The sequence below is a fragment of the Ostrinia furnacalis genome, unplaced genomic scaffold (genome assembly GCF_004193835.3).
Source record: "Ostrinia furnacalis isolate ACB-3 unplaced genomic scaffold, ASM419383v2 OfSCF2780, whole genome shotgun sequence".
Taxonomy (NCBI): domain Eukaryota; kingdom Metazoa; phylum Arthropoda; class Insecta; order Lepidoptera; family Crambidae; genus Ostrinia; species Ostrinia furnacalis.
The window spans coordinates 290,277-307,153 of record NW_021133019.1 but is presented as its reverse complement, the minus strand read 5'-3'; the positions used below and the strand labels follow the sequence as shown (position 1 = coordinate 307,153).

General features: G+C 37.3%; 1 protein-coding gene across 2 annotated transcripts; it reads right to left on the bottom strand.

Annotated features, from left to right (window-relative positions):
• Positions 1–52: 52 nt before the first annotated feature.
• LOC114356322 (tubulin polyglutamylase TTLL13) lies at positions 53–16,689 on the bottom strand. Of its 2 annotated transcripts, none has more exons than XM_028309427.1 (20): positions 16,644–16,689; positions 16,432–16,568; positions 16,252–16,357; positions 15,619–15,799; positions 14,618–14,818; positions 7,626–7,718; positions 7,333–7,474; positions 7,123–7,238; positions 6,530–6,658; positions 5,801–5,954; positions 5,630–5,701; positions 5,202–5,368; positions 4,698–4,793; positions 3,905–4,031; positions 2,916–3,155; positions 2,418–2,558; positions 2,245–2,343; positions 1,890–1,959; positions 1,327–1,450; positions 53–410 (listed from the first exon to the last, which is right to left on the bottom strand). In XM_028309427.1, the coding sequence occupies exons 2-20, from the start codon at positions 16,435–16,437 to the stop codon at positions 380–382; spliced, it is 2,295 nt and encodes a 764-aa protein (XP_028165228.1). In that variant the 5' UTR covers positions 16,438–16,568; positions 16,644–16,689; the 3' UTR covers positions 53–379. The 2 variants fall into 2 exon arrangements, 1 of the variants encoding a protein (XP_028165228.1); XR_003656205.1 differs by having other exon boundaries at positions 87–410; positions 1,890–2,060.
• Positions 16,690–16,877: the final 188 nt, after the last annotated feature.

Sequence of the window (16,877 nt, the reverse complement as noted above, 5' to 3'; positions counted from 1 at the left end):
AAAATATATTAATTTGATATAAAATAAAACAATGTTTTAATAATATAGTAAAATATATTCTGTCAGGTTTAGCTTACGTTTCTATGCACCAGAATTTACAAAACAGTAACAATATGATTATATAACTATTATGAAGTTCGATTTAATAATAGCCAAGAGCACAAGATTTCATAGTAATAATACTTCAGTCATTACAATATTGCGTAACCTAAGCTGGTAACTAGCATTTATAAATAGACATGGTAAGTCGTTACATCTACATTTGGCATTATTCGATAAACACTTACTCACGAGAGCGAAGCATTGAATGGCACAGTATTAGAACACAACGACGTCACTATAAAGTTGCCGATTTATTCAAACACAATAATTGGTTTCATCACTCAGATAGAGGGACTGGTCTGGCCAACCTGAAAAAATGTTAAAAAAAATACTTGAATGGTCTCATTACAAGGAGATAAATGGCGATAAATCGATAATAAAGCCACGATAGCCGAACGGTGAAAGCGTCGGACAGGACTGGCCGACTCGTGATCCGGGGAACGCGGGTTCGGTCCCCGCCGCCGCTCGACTATTGTGGTCAAGCTCTCTCGTGAATCAAGCATTTTTAGTTTAGTACGAGGGGCTAACGGGACTAAAAAATCAGCAGCTTTGCGTTCGGGAGTGCTAAGAGCTCTTACACACGAGCAGCACATTGACGACAGCAAAGGCGACCGCAGTCGCCGTCACTTGTCGGCAGCTAGCCGTCGACGTGCCCGCAGCAAGCTGTCGACACGTCGACGGCAGACGTCGACGAGTCGACAGCTTGCTGCGGCGACCGTGTCGGCGTACGTCTTTGTACAGGAGCCAGCCAGTTGAAAATGGATTTCATTGAAGAAACACTGTTGTTGCATTTACGTCGTCGTCGACGAAAGAGAAAGAACCGGTCATTGTGGGTTTAAGAAATGTTATTGAATAGAGAACGAGACTACACACACCGACGCCCATGCTCTATTTTTTAATGTTTTATTATGGTAGCCTTCTAAATTCGAGTTCCATATTATTTCATTGTTTTTGACAGCACTATTTTTTTAGCAATTCCGAATCAATTTGTTCGGAACTCATTAGGTGTGCGTGTAAGCTCCTGGACTACTGACAGTTGACCTTCAAAATGGCGGAGGCGGCTAGCTGTCGCCACCTGCCGGCGGCAGCCGCGAACGCGTCGACAGCACGTCGGCAGCATGTCGACAGCTAGCCGTCGCCTTCTGACGTCGACTGCAGTTACATGCGTCGACAGCAAAATGCTGTTCGTGTGTAAGAACGTCAAAAAATTCAATGAAACCGTACGTGTTCATCTTCCAAATGGTGTAAGCCATTCGCGCTAGGTGTGTCTTCGTGGTGCGGTCCGCGGCGCCTGCCTCGGCCGCCGGGCGCTCGTAGATCACCGCATCTTTGCATTGCACTTTCAGTCCTATCACCAGACAGTAACGTATGAAATAAATAAATAATAAATAAATAAATCTTTGGACAATTTCACACAGCGCCAGCTAGCCCCAAAGTAAGCAACTTAATGCTTGTGTTATGGGTGCTAGCTTAACGGGTATACTACTTATATACTTTTTTTTTTAATACATAAATATTATACATAGTCACACCCAGACCCGTCACAGAAATTAAAATTCATCATTTCAATTTCTGCCCGGCCGGGAATCGAACCCGGGACCTCTCGGCATAGTAGTCCGTTCTGAACCACTACACCAAACGGCCGACAATTAAAAAAAAACAAAAGAAAATTAAGTAGCTTTTCCTACCTGGGAAATGATATCCACGATACAAGGTAAAAAGGTTTTGGTCATCATATCAAAGCGGAATTTTAAGATTTTAAATTGGCAAAGAAGTAAAGGACTCACCAAAATCCAAATGATCTCCTTTGTTGTTTGGTTTGTGCTTATTACATTTTTTGCTCTTCTTTATGGCGGTCTGTACACAAAATTTATTTTGTTTCTTCTGTAATTTCTTACATCTAATTTTTTTTTCGTTTTTATATTTTACTTTTCATGCAGCGTTTACGTTCACACTTTCTGCAGGCAAACACAATATTTCATATTAGTTTGGATGCAATAGTGTTTAGTGGTAATGTTCTAAGTGCCAATTCATAGAGTGCAATGTGCATTTAATTATAAAACATTGTGTTAGCCATCAGGTAGTAAACTACATTAAGTTCATGAAATGGCCTGAGAACATTGAATCAGTGGCATCCTTTACCTTGGGTGAGTTGGATACTACGGAGAGCCGTCCATATACGCCATACTTTCTTTCATCTTCGGGCCTCAGTGTACCCATTTTTTTCATGACTAGATATATCTGCAGAAAAAAGTATATGAAGGAATGCATTTAAAATAATCACAAACTCAATAATGTTTACAACATTTACATACCTGTTCCAACATGCCATAACTCCTTATTAGGAAATCCCTCTGAGCCAGAAGATTGACTCTCTCGCGTTCCTCCTTCTCAACTATGGGATCAGGTTCATACGAGCAAAGCACGTAAGGTGGCTTTATTTCTTTTTCTGGGACCTAAAATCATAAGGTTGATTCTCATAAAAAAAAACCGTTAAAAGTCTTCTAGTTGAAAAACAGACCAAACCTTTATGACCAAAACTATTAAGAGTAATAAGTAAAACTTTATCATTATTCTTTCTAAGAATATGCGCAGACTATCAACTTTTAGTTGGTTGCCGATTTAGTTGGGTCCGATTTAATTTGTATGAATAATCGCCGATACCAAATCGGTGAAATGTGCGCACTTCCATACACACCCATACTGATTAACTGCCCGACTAAACTATCGGCCGACAAAAAATCGGTGGTCTGCGCCTAGGCTAAGGATCATAAAAAAAATTGTTGGAAAATAGAAATTGTCAATATCCCTACCGGTTGTTGCGCAAGCGATGGTTTGGCGGTAAGTTTCTTATCCTTGTCGTTATCCTTCCGTTTTTCTTTGTCCTTGTCGCTCCGTGGCTTCTGCTTGCCCTTCTCTGAGGCCACGGTGGCGGTGGCGGTGGAGTTGGTGACGGTGGGCGGGCCACTCGTCTCCTCTCCCTTCTTCTCACCTTCTTTCAAATTCTTCGGCTGGGACGGCTTCTTTAGGGCTTCGGCTTTGGCTTTTGTTTGCTAGATGTAGAACAGACATATTAAATACAAGTCCGATTTCTTAACAAGTGATGATATCAAATGGGTGTGTTTCGAACTGATGAACTCTACTCTTTCCTTAAATTGTAATTTCTGTCTAACCAAGATCGGGATTGATGAAAATTGACAAAATCGGTTCGAAGTAAAAGTATCTAAGCGGCCTTTGTGACCTCTTTACTATCATCATCATGATCAACTACTCTCTACTGTAGGAGCACGACACTAATTTACCAGATGCAAACGAAGGATTTGGATTACACATACCGAATCTCTAATCTACACTAAATACACTCCACGATGGCCAGATGGGTTGGGAGGATGGTGCCATAGTACCTGGGTCTCACAGGCAAGACAGCCGTGTCACTCGTTGTTAGTTTATTTTGATACAAAACTAGTAGTAGGTGTTGCTGGCAGTTTGGCCAGCAATCCTCTTTTGATAATTGTTTATGGTTTTTTTACTTTTTATTAATATTGTTTTAGATTTTGAAGTTGCCTTTTCTGCTCCTGTGTTCTAGTGTTAATATCTTGAGCAATATACCTTTTTGGCCCTATTTTGGAGTGTTTCCTTGCTTCTAGCATAATATCACCACCGGCAGGCCTATCTATAACATACAGTCCACTCCATCGTTTTTAACAGTAGGTATTCGAAATCCGGGACAACAAGGTCTAATCATAGGACAAGACGCAAAATTCTGGGACAATCCCGGACCCCGGCCATCTTGCAAGTCTACCTGGAACTCCTCCCGTTGTATCCGCGTGCAGTCGCCGCGCGCGCGTGAAGACGCCGTTCCGGTGTACAGCGAGCCGGACGGCTGCTGGAACAGCGACGCGTACTGCTCGCCCACCGGATACACGCGTCTGCCGTTACAGAACACCATTTGGAGAATCAAAGGTTTAAGGATGGGGGATGAACTTCAAGGGACTCTGAAGTCATCATAAGCGCGGATGAAAAAACACATGCCTCCGAGTCCGGCATAACTTATATCGGACTCGGAGGCATGTGTTTTTTCACATGGTTAAGTCAAAGTCAAAATTTCTTTTTAGACTATTAAATAGTTCTTACAAATCGTCAATTATTTTGCTCTTAAGGAGCCTCTACATGTCTCATCATCTTTTTACCCCAACCAACGCTTCGAGAACACCATTTGGCAAGTGCTGAGAAGAAGCGCCGCAACAAACTCAGTCACCACTGTCTGCTGGTTAATATAAATAAATAAATATGTTATGTCACATAACCTGCTGCAGCCAGCTCCCATTTGAAGTTATTAATGTCGAATATCATAATTGAATTGTCTGTGGACTCATGAAGTATAAGCTTTTTCTTTGCACGGGGAAATAACGCAGAACTGCCTTGCAGTGGATGCTGCGGCAGGTAACGTGGCTCCCAGAATCGGCCTCATGTGCCCATCATTGCTGGCAGTCATGACATTGCACGAAAATAGATTATAGTCAAGGAATACTAGTTCAAACAAAACTGGAACTAGGTAGAGTAACACTTCGGAAAATCGTCGAAACTTTACAAACCTGAAATTTCCCAGATGCGTCTCCTCCCACTGTATTTGCGTTTGCCACGGACTTTTCTCTGGTTCCTTTTCATCAGCTGGCACGAACTCGGCAAACCTGTGAACAGAATCTTCCCTTTTGTCCTGTTGAACCTAAATTCCAAAAGAATCTGGGTTCTAATTAAATTCAGTTCGGAGTTTCGTTCTTTCGGGTTTTCATCATCATCATCTCAGCCATAGGACGTCCACTGTTGAACATTGGCTTCCCCCAGTGCTTTCCATGTTGCCTGGTTAGTAGCGGCCAGCGTCCAGCGCCTTCCTGCTAGCTTTATGTTGCCGTCGGTCCACCTTTTGGGTTTTGGTGGGGAGGCGATTCTCGTTCAATCGTGATTATCGAAGTAGAATAAAGGATGAAATTGTGACTTCCTCGCATGAACGATGCCGAACATGCGATTTCCTTTCTTTAGAGCTTGAGAAACATCTAAACATCATGTTCACAATCACAAGGTATGGTAAAAATACGAACTTGTTGGTCTGCAGCAGCCGGTCGCGGATGCGTTTGCGGTCCTCCTCGAGCACGCGCTTCTTGTCGCACTGCCAGATGTTCAGCATCGTGAACGTGTCCGTTAGAAGGCTCTCCTTCACCTCGCGGTCCAGCTGCGTGTCCGTGTGGAAACTTGGCGAGTGATTTACCTGCCATAAACGAGTTCGTTTAAGCTCAGAACCCACTGAAGAGCGATGCGGTACCGGGAGTGTTCTATAGCATGCATTGTAATGTCCAATCGAGTTGCAATGCAATGCACCATCATCAGGAACCTACCGCGGTAGCATAAACAGCATTCAGAACGATTACCGCTTTAGTGGATTCTGCTCTTTGCCTACCCATTTAACAACTTTTATCTAAGCTATTCTAACAAGCTTTTGTCCTAAACCTTATCAATGTTATGTACTTACTTCTAATATGAAGGGATGCAACTTATGATCCAGAAGTATATCGAAGCCAAGTATTTCGAAACACGCATGTACCTGTGACAAAAGAAATGTTTTGTACGTGCTCACATTAAATCCCGTCACGAATTCAAAGTTATTTCAAGTGGGTATAACGGAAAGAAATCTAGGACATACCATGTCGTGTGAAGGGAAGCACGCGTGGTAGCTGTGCTTGAGTATCGGCCACGCGGAGATGATGGTCTTCACGATGACCTGGTCGATGGAGTGCCACAGCCGGTCCAGGTCGATGCCTTGCGACACCAGGATCTTGTTTAGCGTCGATATCTTGCTGGCATGCGGAAAGTTTAGTTAGCTATTAGGTCTAGCATTTGAATTCATCATCTGTCCTTAATTTCGAACTCATCCTATGTTCTTCTGATTAATTTCGCTGCTGGTCCAATGACAAAGTAAGTTTCTCCTGGGACAAACTTGACCTTTGCTGGTTGGGTTTTATTGGCAGTCAAGCTGTAGATCCCTACACAGGAGTTGCAGCGGTTGGAACGACGAGAGATGAGTATAGTCCCGTCGCATGATTTGATAGTAAGTAATCAAATGAAATATTTGTGTGGACCTAATGAAATAGTACCTACTTAAAACCGACATATTTCAGTCATAAGGAGCCTTTTACAATGTCTATTTTTTTTCCTTAAAGCACTTCAAAACTAATGTTTTGGAGAAAGAAGAACAAGTGCAGAGAAATAAGAAGCGCCTCAACAACCTTCGTCCCCATCAGTTCGGGGGATGCAAATGTCCAGCAGTGAAAGTCCAATGGCTGCAATAATGGATGATTGGTTTTTCTATTAACGATAACGGCTACAGACCTACAGTGATGATACCTGCTATAATAATGGTAACTACGATTACCGTTTGCTGCCCGCCTCCGAGTCGTAAACGTAGGTACGACTGTGCTTGTTGAGCGCATAGTTAGTGAGGTGCATGAACACGTTCGTAGTATTGTTGACGTTCGGATCGGCGTACCGGCTAGTGGCGAATCTGAAATAAAGTAATGTTCAGCCAATGTTCATTGGTTTTGTAGAAAAATATGTTCTCATTATGTCGAAGACTGGGATAAATCATCGAATCGTTGAAAACGGAGGATTCGGATATAAGTTCTTTTGGATAGACGTTTGAAAAGAAAGAATGCCCCAAATTATTTGTGGTTGTGTTTAAAGTTTCTTGGAATTAAGAGGATTCACAACAATGCAATAGTGCGATATAGATTTGATATTTTTTTTTACTTTAGGTAAAGTAGGTAGGTACCAATGGTTTTTTCTCCAAACATCAAATACTTAAATTGCAAGAAAGAAAACAATGAACGAACTTCAGTCAGATGTCCTCCATGAACTTGCAGCTTTATTGTTTCGATTAACTTAATTGCGCAACTTGTCAAGGGCGAGCTATTTTCAGACTGATTACCTTAGTGCAGCAAACAGTTTGATTTACCTTTTCCAGCTTACCTTACTAAGCCTTCGTTGTACACGAATATCCTGAGTGGATCGCATGAAGTGATTAGCGTGTACACTCTAATATCGAACTTATATCCGTCCACTAGGTATGGTTTTGAAATGTACACCTGGAAACGTTAATTTGAAAAACTTTCGGTCACGAAAAAGAAAAGTTTTGTCTAAGTATTATGATGTGCTGAACTTAAAAATAGACAGGGTTACCTGACAGATAAGTTTATCTGTAGGTTTGATGTCCTTTAGTGATTTTGTGAGATAGATGCCACGGCCCTGACTCCCGCATTCGGGCTTAATGATAAAAGTTTTGTTCTTCCTTGATTTACTGTAGTTGAGAGCTTCTCCGAAACTAAAAAATACAAACAAACGCCAAGTAAGTCAGGCACTTATACTAAAGTTTTAAGGCAGAGTAATTACAAACTATAAAATGACTGCGTGATATTAAAGCTATGAAAGTCTTGACTCTATACCTACTCATTACTGAAAAGTATCAAACTTACTCGGCAGGCAAGCACCAAGTTTTCGGGAAGAAGTTATACTCCTTCGGGTATATTTTTTGCATTCTGTTCAAGTTCCTTGCCAACAGATCCTTTCTGTGGGCACACAAGTTTTATTAGTGATAAATGGGCATAGCGACTGTCGGCTATGCGGCGGCCGTGGCACGCGATGCAGTAATTTATTTGTCAGGGTCTCTTTAAAACTTTAATTAACTCCTTGTACAGTACCACGTTTTGTTTTGAGCTAAAAATAACGAACTATCAATATAATATACCTACCATCTACGTAACGGATTGTTCAGACCCAAAACACGTATTATTAAGTATTCGATTAGCAGTGCTAACAGAAATAACTATAATACCTCTACAAAAATATTGAACTTCATGAGCTATTGCCTTCCTTTCTCTCTGGATAAATGTGTTGGCTAATTACTTAGCTGCTCTAGGAAATTGCATAACTGTATCTACATTATACTGCAGAGGAGTTAGAGATACCTACTCTGTATTACAATTTAGGCGGTTTTATCGTTAGAAAGCGATCTTTTCCAGACAATCCCATAGGGACGACAATTTTGTTCATCATCATCATCATTTCAGCCATAGGACGTCCATTGCTGAACATAGGCCTCCCCCAATGCTTTCCATGTTGATCGATTGGTAGCGGCCTGCGTCCCCAAGTAGCAATTGGTATTAATGGCAAAATCTTACTTGTCTTAATCCTATCTAAATTAACACTTAAGCTAAAACCAAATTAACTTAGAATAGAGATTTTTTTCTTTAAGACTTTATATTCTTCATCGAGCGCTACTTAAGCAAATTAAGAATACCCAAAACCAAGTTAAGTATTCTTTAGATAATTTGGTCTTAAGTTATTCTTAGCTTAAGTTAAAAAAAACTTATTTTACTAAATTAAGATTTTTTGTATGCTCACTTAATACTAAATAGTATAGATAAAGTATTATTTAAGTGTTGCAAAGTAAATAAAGTATTCGTAGATTTACTTAGGACTTTTTAAAGACCATTGTCTTAGAAATAGTTTTCTGAAGATTAAGTTAATTACTTTTTGACTGGAATTAGTACATTTTGAGAAAAAATACAAATTCGTGTTTTTTTGGTTATTTGATAAATTTCTCCAAAAAATGCCCCTATAACCTGTGGTTTTTATTACTTTGTATTATTTTCTATCGTATTACCTTCGTAAAACCAAAAATCGCATGTCTCTATCCCTATCACAACATTTGCTATGATCGTTTGAACAAAGGCCTGCCACAACATTATTCTCCGCAACAGGTAGAGACAATTTTAATTTTAACTAAAATGCTTATTTTACTTCGAATTTTTTTGTTTTTATTTGAAATCTAACTTGTCTTTATCAAAATTACAAATCTAGAGCCATTTTCAGTTTCGTTGTTAACGAAGCGTTGAATGGCGCGCCCGGAGAGGCTTAGTTCAAACGATCATAGCAAATGTTGTGATAGGGATAGAGACATGCGATTTTTGGTTTTACAAAGATAATACGATAGAGAATAATACAAAGTAATAAAAACCACCTATTATAGGGGCATTTTTTTGAGAAATTTATCAAATAACCAAAAAAATACGAATTTTTAAGCAGATTTTTTTCAAAAAGTATATTTTTTTATTATTTGTTGGCACATTCTGGGTATTTTATGTATTTTTTTGGTATTGCCTGTTATTTAGCATTATTACTGTTTTTATTTTATCAGGATATACCTCTTAGTTTAAAAGTTATTACGTTTTCTTTACGAGAAGTAATTGGAAGAAAAAAAATTCTATAAAAAAATAAAAAAAAAAAATCTCAAAAATTTTTTGACCTCTTTTTTGTCGATAAAAATAGGTCTAGTTTCACATATTTTCATATGTACACTTTAACGTGACTCACACTGTATTTGCTCGTAGTTACCCTGCCTAAAAAAAAACCCTAGCTACGCCAAAGCTAGCGTTATTTGATAAGGATCAGATAAAAACACAAAATAATCTTGCGTGCATACCAATGTTATTTATACCATTTTGCAAGGGGAAAGGGATTTGTGGTTAGCCCTCCCAAGTAGCAATTGGTATTAATGGCAAAATCTTACTTGTCTTAACCCTATCTAAATTTACACTTAAGCTAAAACCAAATTAACTTAGAATAGAGATTTTTTTCTTTAAGACTTTATATTCTTCATCGAGCGCTACTTAAGCAAATTAAGAATACCCAAAACCAAGTTAAGTATTCTTTAGATAATTTGGTCTTAAGTTATTCTTAGCTTAAGTTAAAAAAAACTTATTTTACTAAATTAAGATTTTTTGTATGCTCACTTAATACTAAATAGTATAGATATAAAGTATTATTTAAGTGTTGCAAAGTAAATAAAGTATTCGTAGATTTACTTAGGACTTTTTAAAGACCATTGTCTTAGAAATAGTTTTCTGAAGATTAAGTTAATTACTTTTTGACTAGAATTAGTACATTTTGAGAAAAAATACTCTTAACGGGACGATTTCGATAAATTTACACTTAAGCTAAAACCAAATTAACTTAGAATAGAGATTTTTTTCTTTAAGACTTTATATTCTTCATCGAGCGCTACTTAAGCAAATTAAGAATACCCAAAACCAAGTTAAGTATTCTTTAGATAATTTGGTCTTAAGTTATTCTTAGCTTAAGTTAAAAAAAACTTATTTTACTAAATTAAGATTTTTTGTATGCTCACTTAATACTAAATAGTATAGATAAAGTATTATTTAAGTGTTGCAAAGTAAATAAAGTATTCGTAGATTTACTTAGGACTTTTTAAAGACCATTGTCTTAGAAATAGTTTTCTGAAGATTAAGTTAATTACTTTTTGACTGGAATTAGTACATTTTGAGAAAAAATACTCTTAACGGGATGATTTCGATAAAACAGGATCACGCACGCCTATTAATTCAAGGTAATGCACCTGCGTGCGCAGCTTATAGTATTAATTTTTGATACAAAATGCGTGCGGTCGCCCGCAAACTAAATTATGCTATTACTAGCGGCCGCCCGCGACTTCGTACGCGTGGATCCCGTTTTACCCCCTTCATCTATCTTACGCGGTTTAGATTTTTTCATACAAATGTTTTTTCCCGCTGACTCCCGTTACCGTGAGAATTTTGCAATATCCTGTTGTAACTAAGCTTTAAGTTTACTAAGATACCTGCATGCCAAATTTCAAGCGTCTACCTTAAGCGGTTTAGATTTTTCATACAAAAGGATTTTCCCGCTTATTCCCGTTCACGTGGGAATTTTGCAATATCCTGTTGTAACTAAGCTTTAAGTTTACTAAGATACATGTAAGCCAAATTACAAGCGTCTAACTTAAGCGATTTAGATTTTTCATACAAAGGGATTTTCCCGCTAATTGCCGTTCCCGCGGGAATTTTGCAATATCCTGTTGTAACTAAGCTTTAAGTTTACTAAGATACCTGCATGCCAAATTTCAAGCGTCTAACTTAAGCGGTTTAGATTTCTCGTACAAAAGGATTTTCCCGCTAATTCCCATTCCCTTGGGAATTCCTAAGTATACTATAACCTGCCCAGGAGTACGAAGAATAATTGTACTAAGTTTCGTTAAAATCCGTCGAGCAGTTTTTGTTTCTATAAGGAACATATAGATGGACAGACAGACAGACAAACATTTTACTGATTGCATTTTTGGCATCAGTATCGATCACTAATACTAACTATAGTCCGATTTTTAATTCGACGGAATTCTGACAGCTGTCATTTTTTGACAATTCAGATGTAATAAGCCTTTTTTGCTTAAAATTAATAATAAATAATATTAAATTAAATTTCATCAAGTACAACTTACAAGAATGAACTATTGTTTGTATTGTGAATTCAATGTACACTAATTATTATGTACATTTTAGAGATTAAATAGAAAAAAACGTGTTTTTAACACAGTAAAACAACATATTAACATAAACGAAAATATGTATTGATCATCAATCATCATTGTCGTAATCATAATCAACTTGGATTATAAAATTGGCAGCTTGTTAAATTGATTATTTTATGAAGCTAAGATTTTATTAACAAAAGGATTTTCATAAAAAAGGTTTGTAACCCATGGATTATTGGGCAGGGATTCCAGTAATAGAAAAGTAATTTCCCAATTTTTTTTGTAACTTCCATAATATGATAATAAAAATTCAAATAACCATTTTGAAATGATCAGTACATTTTTAAGCCTTAGTTTTTCAAGTGAAACCTTAAATTCAAGAAAGGATTATTTTTTAATTTGTGAAAATGCTCTCCATTCTTAGTGGGAATGTTTCAATGTTGACAACACTTCTGAAATGTCAAAATTCCGTCGAATTAAAAATCAGAGTTTAGGTGACAGTAGGCCTACCTTTAAAAAAATCTTAACATAATAACTACCGAAAAATATTTCTATTAATTGTAATCCACACTTATTTACGCTTCTCAATCTTCTCATTTAATAAATTAGAAACACTGTGTGATTAAAGAAGAACGGTCATCTGTGACCCAGGCCCGACAGAAACGAGACATACCTCAGTTTTTTTGTCATGTCTTAATTAGTTAAATTATATATTTTTTATATTCGAAATCTATGTATAACACCAAAATATTACCCTTTGTTTTTGTTTAGGCGTTATACAAAAACTAATACAAAATGCCTATTTATCACCAAAATTGGTAAATGTATGTACCTAAATGTCTATTACAGCTGCTATGGAATGTATCTAGGTGACCTGGAGATACAGCCGGATTATACAGGGTGGAAAAAATAATAAGTTACAAAATCCAAAAATTCAATGTTACCAGCTTCCATAATCTGTACCCTATTATTGGTACCATTTGAAAGAGCTCGTGAAGCGCTTTCAGAATCAGTAACTAGTTTTTCGATATCTTGTATAGTTTAGAAATAATCGAGTGAGATCACTTATCGTTCCATATGTATAACCACCCTGTATAATCCGGTTGTATCTCCAGGTCACCTAGATACATTCCATAGCAGTTGTAATAGATATTTAGGTACATACATTTACCAATTTTGGTGATAAATAAGCATTTTGTATTAGTTTTTGTATAACGCCTAAACAAAAACAAAGGGTAATATTTTGGTGTTATACATAGATTTCGAATATAAAAAATATATAATTTAACTAATTAAGACATGACAAAAAAACTGAGGTATGTCTCGTTTCTGTCGGGTCTGGGTTTTTTTTGTATGGGGCGTGACCGTTCTTCTTTATCAAAATCACAAATTGTTAAAATTCCATAAAAACAATTAAATAAAAACTTTTCACAATAAAATATGTCATGTGTTCATTAATACGGCAAAAATCATATGGCCGATATTCAATAAATTTAATTGCTTATCTCTGAGTGTCGCAATTACAAAGTTCAAAGAATTACTTTACGAAATATGCGGGTGGTGCAATTTACCCGCCCTATATGTTATAACAAAACTAAAAACGTAAAAACCATTTAAAATCCTATTAGACCCATTTTCGACTTCCACACGGACAATCCGAGGAAGAAATCATGTAATTAATAAATTAGTTAGTAAATGAATTGTTCCTTAATGTTTAGCAGGACCAATAATTTAGCAAGACTGAGACAGAATGAAAACTATATAGTTTTAACTAAATAAAACTAAAGATCTACTTGATACCATATGCACTTAAGTAATACTTCATCAAGTGAATTTTAAGTGTAAGTTAAATCCAATGTTTCTAAACTAATACTATGTAAAGTATAACTTGACTCAACTCTTTCTTCACTAAACTTACAAATTCAAAATCTTCTATACTCTTGCTACATTAAGACAAATTAGAATTACCGCCATTATGAGCTATGTGTAACAAAAAATAAATCAGAAATTCACCAATAATATCATAACAAGAGAACATTTAAATTGAAGTACGTCTTTGTTTCACTTTTTCTAGTTGCATAAATGTCTAGGAACGTTTGCATAAAATAAAATCTTATTTTATAACCTCAAAGTTTTCTTTATACAATACAATTTCGTAATATTTTATTTATCTTATTAGGTTTTTTTCAAGGCCCTCCTGTTTTATAACATTATCCATTGATTTTACACGAGAAACCACAATGCGTTTTATATTTCCTATGCAAAAATGACATCCACGGTCTATTCTAGACATAATATAAATTAGTTATTAAAATAATTTAATCGCCATTTTCATTAACCTTTATCTAAAGTTGATTTAGTGTTAAAGATCACAATGTTTACTAAATTAAAGTTCCTCTTTAATAAAAAGTGTCTTACATAGTTCTTCATGAAGTTAAATAAACCTTAGCTGTAAAAATAATTATTACTCTTAAATAAGTATTCAAGATATCTTCAACTCTATTTCCTTGTCTACAGTCATACTACAATTTATATTATAGTACTTGTTTAGAAATTCTTAAAACTACACTCTTAATTAGGGTTTAAGTCTGCCTTAAGCGTTGTCTTAACTCTGTCTCAGTGATTTCCAAAGGATTGTGCCCTTTTTTGCTTACCATTGTCTTGGGGCATAACTTCAAGATTTCTTGAGTGCGACTATTGTCTTGGCCAAGACAACGGCTGGAATTAGGCTACTGGTCTTCAAGATATCTTCAATGCCTTATGAAGATAATCTGTTGCTACTTGGGTCCAGCGCTTCCCTGCTACCTTTACGATGTCGTCGGTCCACCTTGTAGGTGGACGTCTCACGCTGCGTTTTCCGGTACGCGGCCTCCATTCCAGAACCTTTCTGCCCCACATCGGCCGTCAGTTCTGCGTACTATGTGCCCTACCCATTGCCACTTCAGCTTGCTAATCCGTCGGGCTATGTCAGCGACTTTGGTTCGTTTACGGATCTCCTCATTTCTGATTCGATCTCGCAAAGAAACTATCGCAATTTTGTTCATACGAGTATAAAAGAGGAAACCCATAAAGGAAGGTAAGGTATAGGAATGAAGAGAGCTTTCTACATAAGTTATTTACCTGCAAATCTCAAGCATCCCTGGGAAGTGGTTGATGCGTTGGAACCTCTTCATCTCCTTCGCGCGCTCGACAGAGACACTCATGTCGGTCCAGTAGAAGTTCCACGCGTCCTCCTCAGACACCTCACGCATGCCGAAGGCACTCGCCACTTTGCGGATCGACTCGTACCGGCAGTTCGTGAGGCATATCGATATTTGAGATCTAGTAGGACAGAGTAAAATAAGATAGATAGATAGATATATGGTTTATTTGCAAAACACATTGACACACACGAAGCAAAAAGTAAACACAGGAGTAGCAGGAATGATATAGTACATTACAAAGAGTAAAAAAGAAAATCCTGCGCTAAGGTATAAGTGTGCCGCAGCGATGCAAAAAAGCAGAGAGCTTAGTGTAGACACTGCTCTAAAATGAGCAGAACACTGATTTTCAGCTCTTGCTTGAAACTCTGTCTATCTATAATTACTTTAATTGCATCTGGGCGTATAAGAACAATGGTCCTCCTAACAGAACATGAACTGGTACTAAGGGCCCTCGCCCACGGCGACAGCATCGCTACTAACGCGTGTTAGTCGCATTTGCAACGCACTACTGAAGTGATGCCAACGCCCTACAGCAACACGACTGAATCGCTACAAAAAGTCGCTGTGGGCGAGGACCCTTAGGTAGCAAGAAACTAAAAAGTGATGATTATTCGCATCCAACTAATTTCAGTCATGGTGACCACTTCCGACTCCTGTCTTAGCGGCGCTGTTGCGCCCGAAGATAGCTTACGTATCCGATCTTCACGGCAACTAAATTAAAGTAGAATTTTAATGAAGGATATCTTAGGAAATTTAAATTCAGATAGTCTACTAGATCTATAAACTAGGCAACTTAACGCCAATACCATGATGAAGTGAAACCATGACGGGAAACTCAAAATAAAACTTGAGCTAAAACACGAGTTGTGTTTCCGCCGCGGTAGAAGTGTGCTACCAGCTTTACGTGAAGGTACCTACCTTTTTCTCTTCTTTTTCTTGCGGGTGGCCTCAATAGGAATGATGGGTGCGGTGCGCGAGGTGGGCTGCGAAGTGTCGTCTTCGCCATAGAGCTTCGAGTCGTAGTTCCTCATAAGCATCGTGGCTATGTTTTCTGCTTGTTCTTTTTCTTCCCTTGCTTGCTGTTCTGAGGTTTTCTCATCTGAGTCAATGAAACCATCCGCTACATAGTTTAGTCACTAAAATTCTGCTGGTAAACTTTTATTGTACCAATTTATACCAGAAATCCATAAAAAAATCTTTATGGATTTCTGAGTACCTATAAGAGTATTGCCGACTCTAGTTAGATCAACGCAAGCTTCTTAAAAATATAAAATAGTTACATAATATACAAACTTTTTTATAGAAAAAGAAAAGATAGTAAAGCTTTTCAGCAGTGCTTTTCGGGCCGGTGGGTTCGCGTGAAATACACGAGTGCACACCGCGGGACTTACACGGAATCTACGAGCATGCAAATGCAAATAGGCCAAGAGATAGATAACTTTTAAACTAGGAAAAGTTACGAACAAATGCTAAGTAACAAATCTATAAAAAAGCAAAGTTTGCCAATTTAATCTTTATTGCTTACTATGAATTCTTTTGAAATAGACTTACCTTGCACTTTCTCGTTTTTTCGTTTATTTGGGACAGAGTAGGTTTGTTTAGAACTTTGTAAGGAATGTTGATCTTCGTCACCCAAGAAAGTGTCTTGTAACTCCACCTACAATAGGATACAGCAACCGTTTTAGAGCTAAAAGCGATTACCAGATTTTCATACATTTGTGCACAACATACCTCCATTTGTTGTGTGTGTTAGTAGAGTTAATTCAAATAAGTATAGGTTCGTGTTAGGCAGGCATCCTCCATGCAATAACATTCAGAATATAAAAGATACTTATCGAGGGAAGCCTAAAACACAAACCGAAATTGCACTGAAACAGATAAAAGCATTTTACTCACGAATAAGTTTTCAAAAATAATGAGTAACTAAATAAATTGACTCTTACCAAACTCTTTTGGGTTTAAAAATCATTAAAATTTTGCGAGAGACATTATTGAAAACTGTTTTTTGTTTTTGTTTCATGTCAGCCTGCCGTCAAGTCAAAATACCGGTCTAAATTTTTCACGCACATTTGTATTTCCGCTTTCCGTAGTAGTTTCCGGTTTTCCCAAATATTTTCTGGGATTCGATGATATTTTGAATATTGGTATGAGTAATACAGATTAGGTTTACAAACTAC